At 25.8% G+C, this 16,515-nt stretch overlaps 1 protein-coding gene across 1 annotated transcript in view; it reads left to right on the forward strand.

Moving 5' to 3' along the window:
• Positions 1-16,515, forward strand: part of LOC111630503 (dmX-like protein 2) — a 190,820-nt gene that overhangs the window by 168,857 nt on the left and 5,448 nt on the right. The window contains exons 49-55 of the mRNA XM_023374610.1: positions 856-939; positions 3,522-3,582; positions 6,528-6,658; positions 8,236-8,304; positions 8,575-8,719; positions 12,582-12,671; positions 14,873-15,000. Coding sequence (XP_023230378.1) covers positions 856-939; positions 3,522-3,582; positions 6,528-6,658; positions 8,236-8,304; positions 8,575-8,719; positions 12,582-12,671; positions 14,873-15,000 — 708 coding nt within the window. The remainder of the gene's footprint in view (positions 1-855; positions 940-3,521; positions 3,583-6,527; positions 6,659-8,235; positions 8,305-8,574; positions 8,720-12,581; positions 12,672-14,872; positions 15,001-16,515) is intronic.

The raw sequence follows: 16,515 nt of genomic DNA on the forward strand, positions 1-16,515 counted from the left end.
AAAAGAAGAACTCTGCCATATGTCCATTGTAATCCTTTGTGACACCTCAAGAACTCTACTGTGACTAAGTACGTAAGAAAAAATCCTGTATATTGTTAATACCTACATGTTAAGTACACTAATTGTGTTGTTTTTATAGTCTTCAAAGTATAGTAGAGTTTAAATAAGACAATCTGTGTCTGAAGCATGAAGAAGTAAGATTAAATCTTCAACCTAGTATCTGAAATAATCAAGTATATAGAGTATGATTCCCGTTCAAGGAAAAAAATACATCCAGAGAAGGAATTTACTTAGAAAATGGTATGTTATGTCTTACTTGTATATACCAACGAAATATACTTTTATTTTTGTCGTTTTTTAATTCATATGTCGGGTTATAATATGTATATAATTAGTTTTTATATGTTTTAGTTGACTGAGGAGGGGCAAAAACAGAGCCCGAAACGTGTGTAGAAACGCGTCTCAACAAAAAGCTGGAATAAATGAATGAGTTATGCCATGTGTTGATTACTGTGCTTCATTGCAGTTTTTTAAACAGATATAGCTATTTAATTAGCATTGTTATATGTATGTATAATTATTATATGTATGTATGTATATATATATAAATTTATATATAACTATATATTAAAATTTTATGTTCAAAGGATCATAACTACTAAATGATACATACATGTATTACTTAACTATTAAATAAAACTTCATTCTTGAAATACATATACATGAAAATAATTATATTTGTGTATAATTATCTTTTAATTTATTTTCTTAACATTCTTTGCTCTTCTTCTTTCATGACTTCTGCTATTTGGCTTATCTTTTCTATCTTTATTATATCTTTGCTTATAACTCAAGATGAAAGGTCATCACTTCGCAGGAAGTTCTAATCCACAATTCTGTCAGTTTGTGCTTGAAAGAAGTCGCCATATGCTGAAACCGGTGAGTTTGGACTGATGAGTTGAAAAATTAAAAATGACAAGAAAGTCGCATATTTTCAATTTTTAATAACTTCTAATGTTACATTGTGATATGAAATTCATGTGAAGTTATGTTGCATGACAGAATTATTGTTCTAATGTGTAATTTTAAATTGTTTGTTATGTGAATTTGAGATATAAAAGATAAAAATTATCAATAGCATTAATGTTAGATAATTTTAAAAGTCACAATGATTTTAAATTTATATAATAGTAAAATTTATTTCTAACAATTCTCATAAAGAAGAGATTTCAGTTACAAAATTTCTACTAAGATTAATTTAAAATATATATAATTCAAATTTATTGAGCAAATTTTTATCCTAACACACAATAATATAACTGTTATTAATTTATAATTAATAATCCCAAAGTATTAAACAGAATAAAATAAAATTAAATATATCAGATGAAAAATATACTTTTGTTTATGTTTCAAGATTGATCATATCTCATACTCTAACAGTAAATTTTATAAATTACACTTTTATTTATACAAAAAATATTATATAAAAAAAAGAAAATTTTAAAAATGCAAGTATTTCTATCTCTTTACAAAAAACACTTAAAGAACATTATTGAAATATTTATACATATCCGTAGTTATATTTGTGTATAATTATCTATTAATTTATTTCCTTAGCAATCTATCAAACAACATTTTTTTTGTTTGAAGAAGTTTATGGAGAAATGAAACCCTTTGCAAATTTATAAAGTTTATATCCTTATATATTTCCATAACAAAATAATTTCCACATTTTTTCCAGCTTTAAAATGGTATGCACAATAAGTCTGCATCAATTTTAATTAGTGTCTATGTTGCAAGAATATCACAGATCAATAATGATGAAATTATTTGCATGTGATTCATATACATTGCTTAATATTAGTATTTTTGGTTTATCATTAATTTCTTTTGCCCAGAAATTATTTTTTGACAATTTTCATAATACATTATTGTAATAAAAAAATATATATATATTATAATTTTGAAGTTGCACACACAACATGTATGTCTTTATGCATATATATATAATTTTAAATCTCATATTTATGGAGAATTGTGTTTAGAATATAAGTATAACTAATTTATCTATTCTTTAAAATTATTATGCATTTTATAAATAATTAAAGCATGCTTACTCTATGCAATGAGATATCTGAAAAATATATTTTTTAAAAGTTTATTAAAGAATATATTGAATTTTATTCTGCTAAAAACTTATTAAACTTACAAATTCTATTTTTAAGAAATTCACTAGAGTTCATTAAAATTCTAGGTTGTATGAAAACTATCCAAAGTAACTTTTACACACAGTTTCAAAAATAAATTTTAATCTTAATCTGTAATTGAGAATATATAAACTTTTAAGTTTAAATTTTGGTTTCTCAGATGTTTGACAAATTTGAATTATTAGTTTCCTATAAAACTTGGCCATGCTGGCCAAGTTTTAAGTATAATAAATAAATAAATAATGTTTTCTTTTATTTTAAATTTTATCTGTCATTTATTTTTAAATGTTTTGATGTTATTGTAGAATATTATTCATTGCAAGAGAATAAAGATTAAAAACAATTTTTTGCTTAAATATACTAACTTTTGAACTAAAATTTTGTATTTAAAATTTAATATATATATTTATAAAGCCAAAGTTAGGATAAAAATTTCTTAATAATATAAGTTTTATAAATTTTTTAATTGACAAAAACTTCTTTTATATAAAATTGTGGGTTTCAGCTATCTCACTATTTTTGTTTTAAAGTAAGATAATTTTTATAGTGAAAACATAAAAATTTAACAATATTTTTCATCTTTTATAACAAAGAGATTGTTTATTGTAAATTTTATTTCAAACAAATATAAAATAAAATTTATGAAGTAAATATCCAAAACAATGTAACTATTAATTAAAATAAAATACTTAACAAATAATGAGAATTTTTATTTAAAGTTTTTTTTTTGAGCAGTTTGAACAGAATTCAGAAAAATTATCCAAAGATGCTTTTAAAAAGATGAAAATATTTATTAATTTTTAACTTCTTGTTAAATGAACAGTCTCTTTCAGGAAGTACTTTCAAAATAAACTTATTAAATGAAGTTTCTCTATTTTAAACATATAACAAAGAAGTTTCAAATGAAGAGACTTTGTTTAAATAAGATGTTTATGTTCTGTTATTATGTAATGTCATTGCTTTTGTTTATATATGGAACATACTTCCTATCTTATTTTTATGTATTATTATATTACAATATTAATATTCATAAATATTGCTTGCACATTTTATATCTGTTAGATTATATATTTTTAAATCCAGTTTTAATTTATAAAATAAATATATGAAATGTAAAACTTAAGAAATTACTTAAATTTTAAAAATGCAACTAAAAATATTTCTAAAATTCTATTTCTTCTTTCTTTAAAATGATTGGTAAATTAACATGGCAATTATTTTTTGCTAATATAAAACAGTCAGATTGACATGTCAGTTTAGTAAAATATTATTTATGTTATCAGTTAAAAAAACTATTGTTTTTTAATGCAGATAAAAAGACATAAAATAGACGGTGTGAGAAGAATGTGTTCTCATCCAGTTCAGTCATTTTGTAAGTAAAATAATTAATAAGAATTAAATATATATATATATATATAAATTGTTAGTATATATTGTAGTAATTTAAGAAATTTAATATTTAATTAAATTGAATAGCCACATATTAACATAGTAATTATAGTAAAACTTAATATAATTTTAACAATAATTATATTTTCCAAGTAAAAAAAGCTTTCTATAAAAATATCTTAATCTGTTATTATCCTGATAGAAAAATAAAAACTTTATCTCACTTAATATTATCTCTGTAATTATATATTACTCTGACTGATAATCCAGTTTTACAAGAAATATAAACAGCCAACATTGTATTGCAAGCAAATCCACAAATTAAACATTTACACTAAGCAAACTCAAATGGATTCAAATTTCTCTATCCATTGCTCAGAAGTAACCACAAAAGCTTGCAAGCATGCACATTTGTAAAAATCTTATATGTATTTAGTTAGTAAAACATCTCTTAAAATTTCTGAGAAGACTGATCTATGAAATATTGCAATTTTAACTTTATTTGCTTTACTCTATGAAAAAATAATAATTAATATATTTGAAGAAAACTGATTGTTTATATTGTATTTTTAACAAATTTTCATTACCTTTAAAATAATCTACTTAATTGCTCAAAGAGTATTTGTAAGTATCCTTCTTTTAATCTTTTTTTATAATAGTTTGGACAGTAAAATTGTAAGAGAAGAATATAAAAAAATGTCATCACAATCTGTCGTTTCAATCACCATTGATACCAAAATAACACAAATTTTCACTTAGAGGTGACCTTTTATTTCAGGTTATGACCTCTAAAAAATGTAAATTGGTTTTAAAAAACATCCTCTGGTGATGAATTTTTAATGAACTATGTATTTTTAATTCACAGCATTTATCACCAGAGGACTTTAAAACTAATATACATTTTTTACAGAGGTCGTAACCTCAAATAAAAGGTTGCCTCTGTAAGTGAAGATTTGCATTATTTTGGTGTCAATGGTGATTGAAATGGCAGATTGTGAAAACTTTTTTGTATTCTTTCATCTCTTACAATTTTACTATATAAATTGCCATTGGTAATTTTTAATGAATAGATTGGATTGGATGTTTACAACTCTAGATTTTTAGTTTTGATATATACTTGATTGATAAGTTTATAGCAAAGGAACACCGAGAATACAACTCCCATATTTTAAAGTGCACACATCATTATACATTGTATTGCACATATCAAATAATGCCTCAAGTTAAATGTTCTGCATCATGTTTGCAGTCTTAAAATTTGATTTTTCTGATTCTCTGCACCACAGTTGTATATATAGATGCATGTCACTAAATAGAAACACAATTGTTTAAATGAATTGAAATGGGGTTTTAGTTGCAAATAACAGTTTTGCACAACAGATGTCAGCTGCTTATGTTCAGGTTTTACACTCATATATACATATGATATTTTGACTATAAAATGCAGAAATTCTTTATATTTTGGCCATTATTATACTTGGGTAAATAATATACTTGTGTTTATGGGTCTATCATTTGTTTTGTGTCACAGCTTGATTTGTAAAAATAATAAATAAATAAATAATTTTGACCATTTACTTTGTATTAAATAATAGAGTGAGCAAAAATCCTTAAATTTAATGAGAAATAAAGACTTTTAATGTATTTTTGAAGAATGATTGGCATGCTGCATAAAAATGGGGGAGACCAGCATACTGGAAACCCCAGGGTTACCAGCAATTGTGACTAAATTATAAAATTAATCAGATGTAACAAAACTAGTTGTTAATTAAATGTTAAAGAAAACATTCTAATCAGTACAATAAAATAACAACATTGTAATTTGACTGACTTAAAATCAGATAGAAAGTTTTTGTGTACAAGACAATAGAGAGGTTGCGGTTGACGTTTTCAATGCAAAAACGTGTACGTCGAACGTTCAGTGGCACCTTCCTGTAAGCCTAGAAGTTTGACAATGGCATTTGGAACATCAAGCATGATTCCACTGACGTTCTGAACGCCATTGTCAAACGTCTAGGCTTACAGGAAGGCGGCGCTGAATGTCCAACATACACGTTTTTTGTGTTGAAAACGACCACAACCTCTCTATTAAAACAATTAATGACTTCTTGACATTAGTAGTGGTTAGTCAGTCAGTGTAGAGTACAGTGACCTTAAAAATAACACCTTCCTCTCAAATTTCATTCAAAGCTGATGTTAATTGGTGTAAGCTGAGATAATTTACCACCAGTTTCTTAAATTTAATATGTTTATTTTTGTGTTTTTAAATCAAATAGCAATAAAGTAAACACAAAGAAAAGTACTTTTGGAATTCCAAGAATATTTTATGTCATTAGAAAGAGACAAAATGAAGAAATTAAATATACAATTGTAGTTTTTACGTGATGTAAGTCATTCTTTTTTTAATGCGCCGTCTAGAGAGGGATGTATAACCTCACTTAAACTGGCATGTAGGCATTCCGTGGGATAAACTGGCATGCCAGTTTTTACTATACCATATGGAAATATTTGATTTCACAGTCTCCCCTGATAGACCGGTATGTTGGTCATTTTGCGAAAATATGGTACATATCAAATGTTGTTTTAAAAAATATTTCATTATTTCATTGCATGATATCCAAAAATGAACTAGAAATATATGAAAGCATCTGAATGTATAATAAACAGTTTTTTGATACATATACATACTGTATATACATGTATATACATGTGTGTGTGTGTTTGCATTTATGTTACTTTTATAAAATTATCATATTAAAGAATTTCAATAAACAGAAGTTTTCAGCAAAATACTAAAAAGATGAGCTTTAATTATGATATTTTAAATACAAATTATAAGCCAATAAGTTTCAAAACAAGTTTTATATGATAATGATATATTTTCTTCTAATATATATAATTCACTAAAAATAGAATTTTGTTTTATAGATCTTACAGGATCTCAAGATGGATCAGTTCGTCTCTGGGAATGGGATCGACAACAGCCTTTATCTTCTCCTAGGTCACCTGGAGCCTATGCCAGAGTAACAAGAGTGTTGTTTAATGCTCAGGGTAATAAAGTAAGTAACATGAAGAGAAACAACTTAAAATTCTGGATATTGATAATTCAAAATATTTGTTGTTTTTCAAACTCTAAACTAGTGAAAAAGTTCTTTGTATCATAGATGATATAATACAAAAATGAAAATTTAGTAGTTTTAAGTGGTAATCATTTCTCTTTCAATAGTTTATGCAAAAAGATATGTCTAAAATCTAATTTCATTTCTTTAATTATGAATTTATAAAATTTATCTTAGTTGAATTCCTTCTTTGTTGGATACATAAAAATGAAAAGTGACGTATATTCAATAACAATATTTATGATTTAAACTAAAACTAATAAAACACTTAAAAATAAAGCATAGAGTATTATTTTAAATTATATATGGGATATGCTATTATGTAATGTTGGTATATAATGTTCAGTTATATATTTTGCATAATTGTAAAAATCTTAATATCCAACAAGGATTTTTATTCAGAAGGCAAAATACCTATAAATGTTTTTTGGTATGTTTTTATCAAGTATTCAAAAAATAATTTTGTTTGAACATGAAAGTTAAATGACCAAGATAGGAGTATCCTAAAGTTTGTACATGTAGGTAATACAGAAGTTGAAAACAAACAATGATACCTTTATGGCAGGAGATTAAAAATTGGTTTCTGATTTGATTTTTTGGCAGGTCAGATTTTCAAAAATAAAGCGGATATTGAAAAAGTCTATAGAGGATTTTAAGGTTTTTTGACTCTAGAATCTATCTGTAAAAAATATTGGCACAAAATTTTATTACACCCTGTATATTGAAAATTTTAGTTACTTATGCACTCTTTCTGTAATCATTACAAAGTTAATGATATTATCAAATATTTTAAACTAAATAGATTAATATAGTAGATATTTTTAAGTTTTAGATTGATTCATTAATTTCTAATACAAATTACCCTGCTATTGAAAAGTTGAATGTTCCTGTGAATCATTTTGTAAGCTGAAATGGTGTAAAACAAAGAAGCAATTACGATTAATTTATATCAGAGAAATTTTTGATCATTCCCAAACTGAAAATTGAATTACTATTGAAAAGTTGAATGTTCCTGTGAATCATTTTGTAAGCTGAAATGGTGTAAAACAAAGAAGCAATTACCATTAATTTATATCAGAGAAATTTTTGATCATTCCCAAACTGAAAATTGAATTACTAAATCATACCAAATAATATATATAACTTAAAATAATACTAACACACATTAAAAGCAGGAATAATATAATAAACATGCAGACTATATAATGTAGAAATGTAAGTATGGTTTAGTTTTACTAACTATATCATACTTACATTTCTATAGATACTAACTTCAGAACAGTTACATAGCTTAGGTTGCTTACTGAAGAGAAGAAACTATCTTCATCTCAAAAATCATTTAAACCGTGTATGACACACTTTAAATTCCACTTTCACAATACTTTCATCATTATCATCCATTACTTCTGTTTCAGCTAATTGAAAACACTTTATTTTATTGAATCTCTGTTTAATTAAATAACATAATTCATTCATATTTATCTCATTATGTATTCATTTTTGTTTTTATCTTTTAGTTTGGAGTTACAGATGGAGATGGTAATTTAAGTCTTTGGCAAGCTAATATGAGTTGTAAACCATTTTTTGTAAGTATTTATAGTATATAAAATTTTTTTAAATTCTTGGATTTAAATGAATTCATAACTGTTTAAGTAGCATGAATTAAGTTTAATAATCTCTAACTTTATGTTAAAATTAATAAATCTAATGTTTCTGTAGATATGTAAAAAATAACAATGATATTAAATTGGTTCTTTAAATAGTTTTTAGTTTATGATTTAAATCAATAAGTTTGAATTTATTAAATATAAAATAGTTGAAATGCAATTAAGGAATTAAATTTTGATGTTTTTTAGAGTGCTCGATGTCATGGTAAACAAGCAAGTGATTTTATATTTGTGAATTCTTCTAGTCTAATAGCAACAGTAGGACACTCTTCAGATAATAAAAATGTATGTATTTGGGATACATTACTACCACAAGGAAAAGCTTTAGTAATATGTGAGTAAAGATCTTTATTTTTAAATAAAATACAGTAGAACTCTGATTATCCGAATTGATTTGTTCTGTATGTGATTCAGATAATCAAAAATTTGGATAAGTGGATTAACATGTAAAGAATGAAATTACAGGGTAACACAGTATTGTACTGTACAAGTGCAGTATTTATTTATTCATTAATGTGAGAGTAGCATCCTACTGACCATTTGGATCTCTTACAGTAAATAGGCATCTCTGACATTCAGTCTCACAACATAAGAGAATTGTAGTGTGATGTCAATGGGAGAAAGAGAGAAGATGGCAAGTGATGATTCAGATAATTGAACATTTAGTTAATTGGCATTTATATAATTGGAGTTTTACTGTATATTAATGTAAATTTTCAATTAAAATTCATTTCTTTGGGGTACTTGTAAAATATATTTAGTTTTATTGTATACCATTTTGCTTGGGAATATTCAAATATTTTTCACTCTTATTTTATACATAAATAAAGGGTTAAAGATATTTAAAGATTTATCATCCTTTTGCATCATTGCAAATTTTTAATTTAAGTTTTTGTTATTTTTTCACATTTTTAAACTCCACATTCCATTAAATAAGACTGCAAATGATATGGTGTTATCAGGATATTAGAATTAATAAATGATTGCTGGATTTTTGATTAGTCTATTTTAAGTTTAATTAATTAATAATCCAAAACAAAGTATTTATATTAGTAATTTATAATTATTGAATTATAATTAATATCAAATTGTTTAACTGCCTTTAAAATTACTGCTGTAGAGTGGAAACCTCTTGTTTCAATAAAATCTCTAAGTGAAGAAGGCAGTTGAGAAATCAGAACATAAATTATTTCAGTTTCCATGGTCTCCGAATTCCAACATTGTGGACTTATGCTCTTTGACTCTTGTCATGAGTGACTGAGATGTAACGTTTGCATACTTTTTATTTTAAATCGTCTTNACAGCTTGCTTTTTATCTAACGAGAACATCTTTGAAAACTGTGGAAGATGCTTTATGCATTGCAGACATATTCGTCTACCATTGCAATTTTTCTTGATTTTCTGCTGGATTTTTGATTAGTCTGTTTTAAGTTTAATTAATTAATAATCCAAAACAAAGTATTTATATTAGTAATTTATAATTATTGAATTATAATTAATATCAAATTGTTTAACTGCCTTTAAAATTACTGCTGTAGAGTGGAAACCTCTTGTTTCAATAAAATCTCTAAGTGAAGAAGGCAGTTGAGAAATCAGAACATAAATTATTTCAGTTTCCATGGTCTCCGAATTCCAACATTGTGGACTTATGCTCTTTGACTCTTGTCATGAGTGACTGAGATGTAACGTTTGCATACTTTTTATTTTAAATCTTCTTGATTTGAATTCTTGATTCGAATTCCAATCTATTAAAACTCTGAGGTCTTCCAAATAACCTGAAGAAGACCTTTTAACAAAGTTGAAAATGTTAGTTTAATAAAATATTGATGCTGGATTGAAGATTTAGATGAATTTATCATTATTGTGAAACCAGTTTGCTATAAAATATTAAGCAAATGAAGTTGTAGTTGTAGTGTTGAGATAGTAGTTGAAGTTTAAAATAACTCCACTCCAAAATATAGTTCTTTGTAGACTATACATACTGGACGAGTCTATTTCATTCGGTCCTTTCACATGCTGTTGAGGTAATAATGATTCCACGGCAGAATTGACCTTTTATTCTAGGCTACTTGTCTGCCATCCAATGCAAAAAACTTAAAACTCATTCGGTATGTATAGTTTACCAAGAAATATATTTTTTGTAAATCTAAATTAGTCCTGGCAATTTTTTTAAATCTACTCCAAAACTCAAAATAACTGAAACATAAGGTAAAGTAAATAATGTAACTAAATATAACTGTAAATAAAAATTTTCTCTTGCTACTTCATAGTTCTACAGATATTGAGGCTGAATTATTGTATACTTCTTAGAGTTATATCAACTGTTTCAAGTGTTCACGAGGTTGGTCTTTCTGTACTCTTCTGATTACTCTGACATATTCTAAGAATTTATTATCCTAAGTTGATTTCTAGTATAGTGTACACTCTATTCTTGATACAATTATTTTTTTTTATCATTTCTTAACTAAAAATGTAAAATTAAAACATTTAAAATAGTCTCATTTATACATACAATATGACTGCTGAGAAAGCATTACTGTCGAGACTAACAAAAAGTATTTAAGCTCTTAAACTTTCTTAAACATTAGAGACATTATGAAAATCAGTTTGACTATAATATAATATAAGAATATTTTGTACTCCAAAAAATGTTCAGATTATTGAAATATGTAAGCACATACAAAATGAAACTAATTAGTTGTAAATTCAAATTTTTGTTTAGTTATTTTTAATTAATTTATATTTAATTATTTAGTTAAATAAACTAACTAAATACTTTAAAACCTCACTTTGTGGCCACTAGTGAAGTTCCTCTGTAAAACTGCATAATTTTTAATATAAATCAAATTCTACATTGGTGGCCTGATAGGAGTTCCTAAAGTGACATCCAGTCCTGTTTACTTGGCTAATAGAACAGGAAAACCCTAACTACATTCCTGAACGTAATGTATCATTAAAGTATTTTAAATAGAACTGAGTGTAATTTTGGATCAGTTTGCTGAGATTCCTCCAACAGATGACATTCAAATAAATTTAATATGTCAAGTTTAAATGAAGATTTCCAAAATTTAGCCAGAAGAAAGACAATTATATATTTGTTCAATAATTTTATAAAGGATCCAATTGTATTTTGTAAAAATATTGCACATAAATCAGCAATGATCACTGATAACTTAAGTTACTAGCATCAGTGAATGAAGAAATTTATCAATGAACTTGGTGTTAAAAGCTAATTTAATTATTGACACTTGGATACTTCTGCTTAGTTAATGACTTCAGTTTAATAATTTTCTTTGGGTTGCAATACTATGTGAATTTATTTTATTTATTTATTTTTGTTTAATTTTATAATCTGTATTAAAGTTTTAGCAGGATTCAGTATAGTATTCTGTATGTCAATGTTTTCATAACTTTGCCTAGGCAACTACCTGAGTTATGGGGCCAGAAATTGTATTCCATGATGATGTCACAAGTGAGGTTTTGCTGTATTAAATTTAGTTTGTTTAATTTACAGTTAAATCCTATTTAGTTAATTTTATCAATTATACACCAATTCTATGATACTATTTATATTCATAATTTTTAAACATCTATCTTGAATAACTTGAACCTAAACTAATTGTATGTTATGTTAAGAATGATAGGAAAACAGCTTGATTAAAAATCTAGTTGACTTTGATATTATCATTGCATTCTGATCTGCCTATAACCTACAATAGTTTCATTCAGAAGTTTTAATCAATCAATTTTATAGTATACCTTAAGGTTTTCAATTGTGAATTCAGTTTCATAATAAATATTAATAAATTATTTCTAAAGAAATTACTAAAGTTTTTATCCACATATGAAGATTGATATATCATCTTGAAGTAAGTAAATATCAATAACAGTTAAGAAATGTAGAATTTTTGCAACAAAAGCATTGTCAACTGGAGTATATACTGTAAATATTATTTTTTAAAATCTTGCATGTAAAATATTTTAAAAATGAATAAGTTTTTCCTATACTCTTCAGTTTTATGGAGAAAAAATCGTTTTAAACGTAGTAATTAATTCCTCTGTATTGGAGAAATAATGAGTTTCCTAATTCAAGTATTTAATATATCTAAAATTGTAAATTTATTAATTTAGACTTAATTTAAAAACTAGTCCATAAAATAATTATTTACATATTTTTATAATACTGTACATTTTAGCATTTAATTGTCATGATAATGGTGGTTCTGCAGTGTTATATTCAAAACAGAATCAAATATTGATTACAGCAGGGAAGAAAGGTTTTGTGTGTATCCTTTTTGTTATAAGTTAAATATTTTATAAGTCAATTCTTACTTAATTGTATTGTAGAAAAATACATAAAAAATCAAATTTTCTTTCCTTTCTGACTTACGGAGGATAGATAACTTCCACATTCTAAAACTTTACATCAATAACAAAATAAAATTAAAAAAGTTAAAAAAGGTGAAAGTAAACCAACTTTGCAGAGAAATGATGCAAAGTTNAAAAAAGCTTTCTATAAAAATATCTTAATCTGTTATTATCCTGATAGAAAAATAAAAACTTTATCTCACTTAATATTATCTCTGTAATTATATATTACTCTGACTGATAATCCAGTTTTACAAGAAATATAAACAGCCAACATTGTATTGCAAGCAAATCCACAACTTAAACATTTACACTAAGCAAACTCAAATGGATTCAAATTTCTCTATCCATTGCTCAGAAGTAACCACAAAAGCTTGCAAGCATGCACATTTGTAAAAATCTTATATGTATTTAGTTAGTAAAACATCTCTTAAAATTTCTGAGAAGACTGATCTATGAAATATTGCAATTTTAACTTTATTTGCTTTACTCTATGAAAAAATAATAATTAATATGCATGACATATAATGATATGTTACATTTGTTAATTAATTTGTTTGAACATCAAAAAGAAATGAAAGAAATGAACGTTTTAATGTTCATTTCTTTCTTATCACAGTACAATCTCAGTAATCCAACATATATGAGACTGGAACATTGTCAAATTAAGGAGATTGCCAGATAATTGAAAGTAAAGTGAATTTAGTGGTTTAATCATTCAAAACACAAACATTTGTTCATTTACATGATATTAGTACATTGTATTAAATTGTGCTCAGATTTTTTGGTCATTAATCCAACTGCCATCACCAGTGAGCAATGTTTCTTTTATAAAAAAAAAATTTTGGGGGAGGTCTTGATCTGGGTTTATATGAGGGGATATATTTTTCAATCTCTGGGAAGTATTAGCCTCCAGGACCTCTCCTGAAAGAAACCCTGCCAGTAATCAGTGTTGCCGAGTTGGTGGATTCTCACTAAATTTAGTAGAAAATTGAAGCAACCATGGAAAGTTTAGTGGGAGGCATAGTATTTTTGGTAGGAAATTTTGAGGGACTACTTATACATTATTGCATTTAACACTTATAAGATATTGTACTTTTTTGAGCCTAACAATCTTTAATATAGTGACAAAGCTTGAATGTTTAAGCCTGGGCTAGATATCGTGCCACATTTAGTGGGAAAATGTTTAAAATTAGTGGAAACTAGAGTATAAACTAAGGGAAGCTTGTCTATGACTTAGCAATGGTATAATAATACCCGAATGTCAATTAGTGTCGGATTACTGGATATGTCAAAATAGCAAACAGATTACCAAGAATATTGAATATTGTATTGTATATGAATTAAATTTATTAATCAGGATCTACTGATTTGGTAGTTTACCTTCACATTTTTACAAAATATTACTAAAAGACTTTTTATTCATTAAATCTTTCAGAATTTATTAAAATATAAGAATTTGTAATCATTCTTTTTCAATCTTGGATAAAAGATTTATAAAAATATCAACACAAACTTGTAATAAGAAAAAATTAACTGTTGAAGAAAAAAGAAATTTCAAATAGTTGTCATTCATAGTGAATATATATCAAATATATATTTTTTCAATTTACAAAAAACCTGTAGATTTTTAAATTAAAAAAACTATTTATTGCAGTATATTTCATAAAATGAAATCATCCATTCATTCATAAATTAATAAGATTTATTTTTATCATTCAATATCTAGTACAAATCTATAAAATTTCTTATGAAATGGCCTCAGTTATATTTGTTGTTGGCAGATATTTTCTAGTGACGGATCTTTGAAATTATTTTTGCTCAAAATTATTATACTTTTTTTAAATATTTGTTACTCTGGAAAATTGGTTAATTGTAGAATATTGGGAGAAACAACTGTTTTGCATTGGCACAACTAAAGTAACAGACCTATAGTAGTTTAACAGGGAAAAAAAGGTAGACTTGACAAAGGAAATTATTTTGTTCTAAGATTTATTTTGTAGTTGGACAGATTTTACTGATTGTTTTTTTTTTTTTAATTAAAAAATCTTGTTAAAGAATATATTTTATGAAAATAAATAACTTATTTGATTATAATACAAACCTTAACACTGATCAGGTATATTTGATATCAGGCAGAATCAAATGATGCATAGTTTTCAGGCTCACGATTCTGCTATTAAATGCATGACTTTGGATCCTATTGAAGAATTTTTTGTTACAGGAGCAGCTGATGGAGATATTAGAGTAAGTAATGCTATCTTATTTGGTTTTTTTAACTTTAAAGTTAAAACTTCAAAAAATTTTTTATTGAATTAATACATGGTGGAATATAATTATGTATAGTAAATTTGGGAGACCAAACTAAGAAAAATTCATATAAAATTTGATTAAAATGTGATTTAATTGCTAGAAACATAAACAGAATACAAAGTACTGAAAGGTCTTATTTTGCAGACTTGCTAAATGTTAGTGTTTTCATAGATGGCAAATGGTTATGTTCATCCATCAAAGCACAGCTGACTCTGATTCTAATTCAGCAAACAATACTTCTTCAGTTTCTGACAATCCAGACAACTACCAAATTTTATTTACTGTAATGAATACTTGGTTTGCATGTATTTTTCTCAGTGTATTCAATATGGTATAATAATATTTTACTCTGTATATTCAGAAACGTCAGATTAAAGAAATGTTTTCTGTTAATTGTAAATAGAGAGTTTGCAGCTGAAGTTCAAATGTTAAACTTGTACGGCAAGCAGAATTACACATTTGATGTTTGAATTCCAAGTAAAACATGTTGTGCCACACGTGCGACGTAAACACGTTGCGTTTATGCTGCACACTGACTCATGGGATATTGTTGAAAAATGGCAGAAACGTTTAACAACAATGAATGTTACCAGTGAAGGTAAACAAACAAATTAAACTATTTCAAAATATTTATAGGGTGTTTAATAACATAAAATAATTATTTTTGTCTTTAATTAACATTGTGTCTCCTACTGTAAGAAACAATGGGAAAGTTACAATGCATTTTTCCTGTTGTCACAACATACTTCTGTTGAGGGAAATAGTGCCTGTAAATCCATATGTGTATGAAAATCCGAAAGCTGCTTGGAAAAATATATCTGAAAATTATTGTTTATGGCCACTGAATACCACTCTTTGATGTGTTTTTGGTCGACAAATAAGACATGTCGTTCCATCTATGAACCCCCAACAATTTGTCAAAGGAGCACCTTTTGCTGTTATTACTTGGCTAAATAATTTTAATTTTTCTCTTGTTAGTTTTATTTCATTGATATTCAATAACAATTTGGAATAGCTATTGTAAACGATATTTAGTATTTCGTGAAAGTTCACTTTTTGTTCGCCCCAAGAAAACAGAAATATCATCAAGTCTATTAGGATAAAGTATCATCATCATAAAAAAAATGCATAATGCATCAATTTCAAGTGAGCATGATCCATTTTCACAAATAATTACAGATGGAAGGCATAAAGCAGAATGGAGGCGAAACAAATCATCTCTTGAGAATCTGTTAAAATTATAAAACTTTATAAGTATTATTCCTTTTTATTTTTTCGTTTCTTACTTTAATTTAATCACTTACTGAAAATAAAACAAGCAATCAGAATCTGTCATTTCATTTAAATTCATTCTTACTTTTGTCACAGGTATAGCTTTAGTCATATGATATAATAAAATGGCTTCTTCATCACTTTCATACTCATCCAACAAGACTAATACCTCATCAA

The sequence above is a fragment of the Centruroides sculpturatus genome, unplaced genomic scaffold, assembly GCF_000671375.1.
Source record: "Centruroides sculpturatus isolate CEXI.00-Female unplaced genomic scaffold, Cexi_2.0 scaffold576, whole genome shotgun sequence".
Lineage (NCBI taxonomy): Eukaryota > Metazoa > Arthropoda > Arachnida > Scorpiones > Buthidae > Centruroides > Centruroides sculpturatus.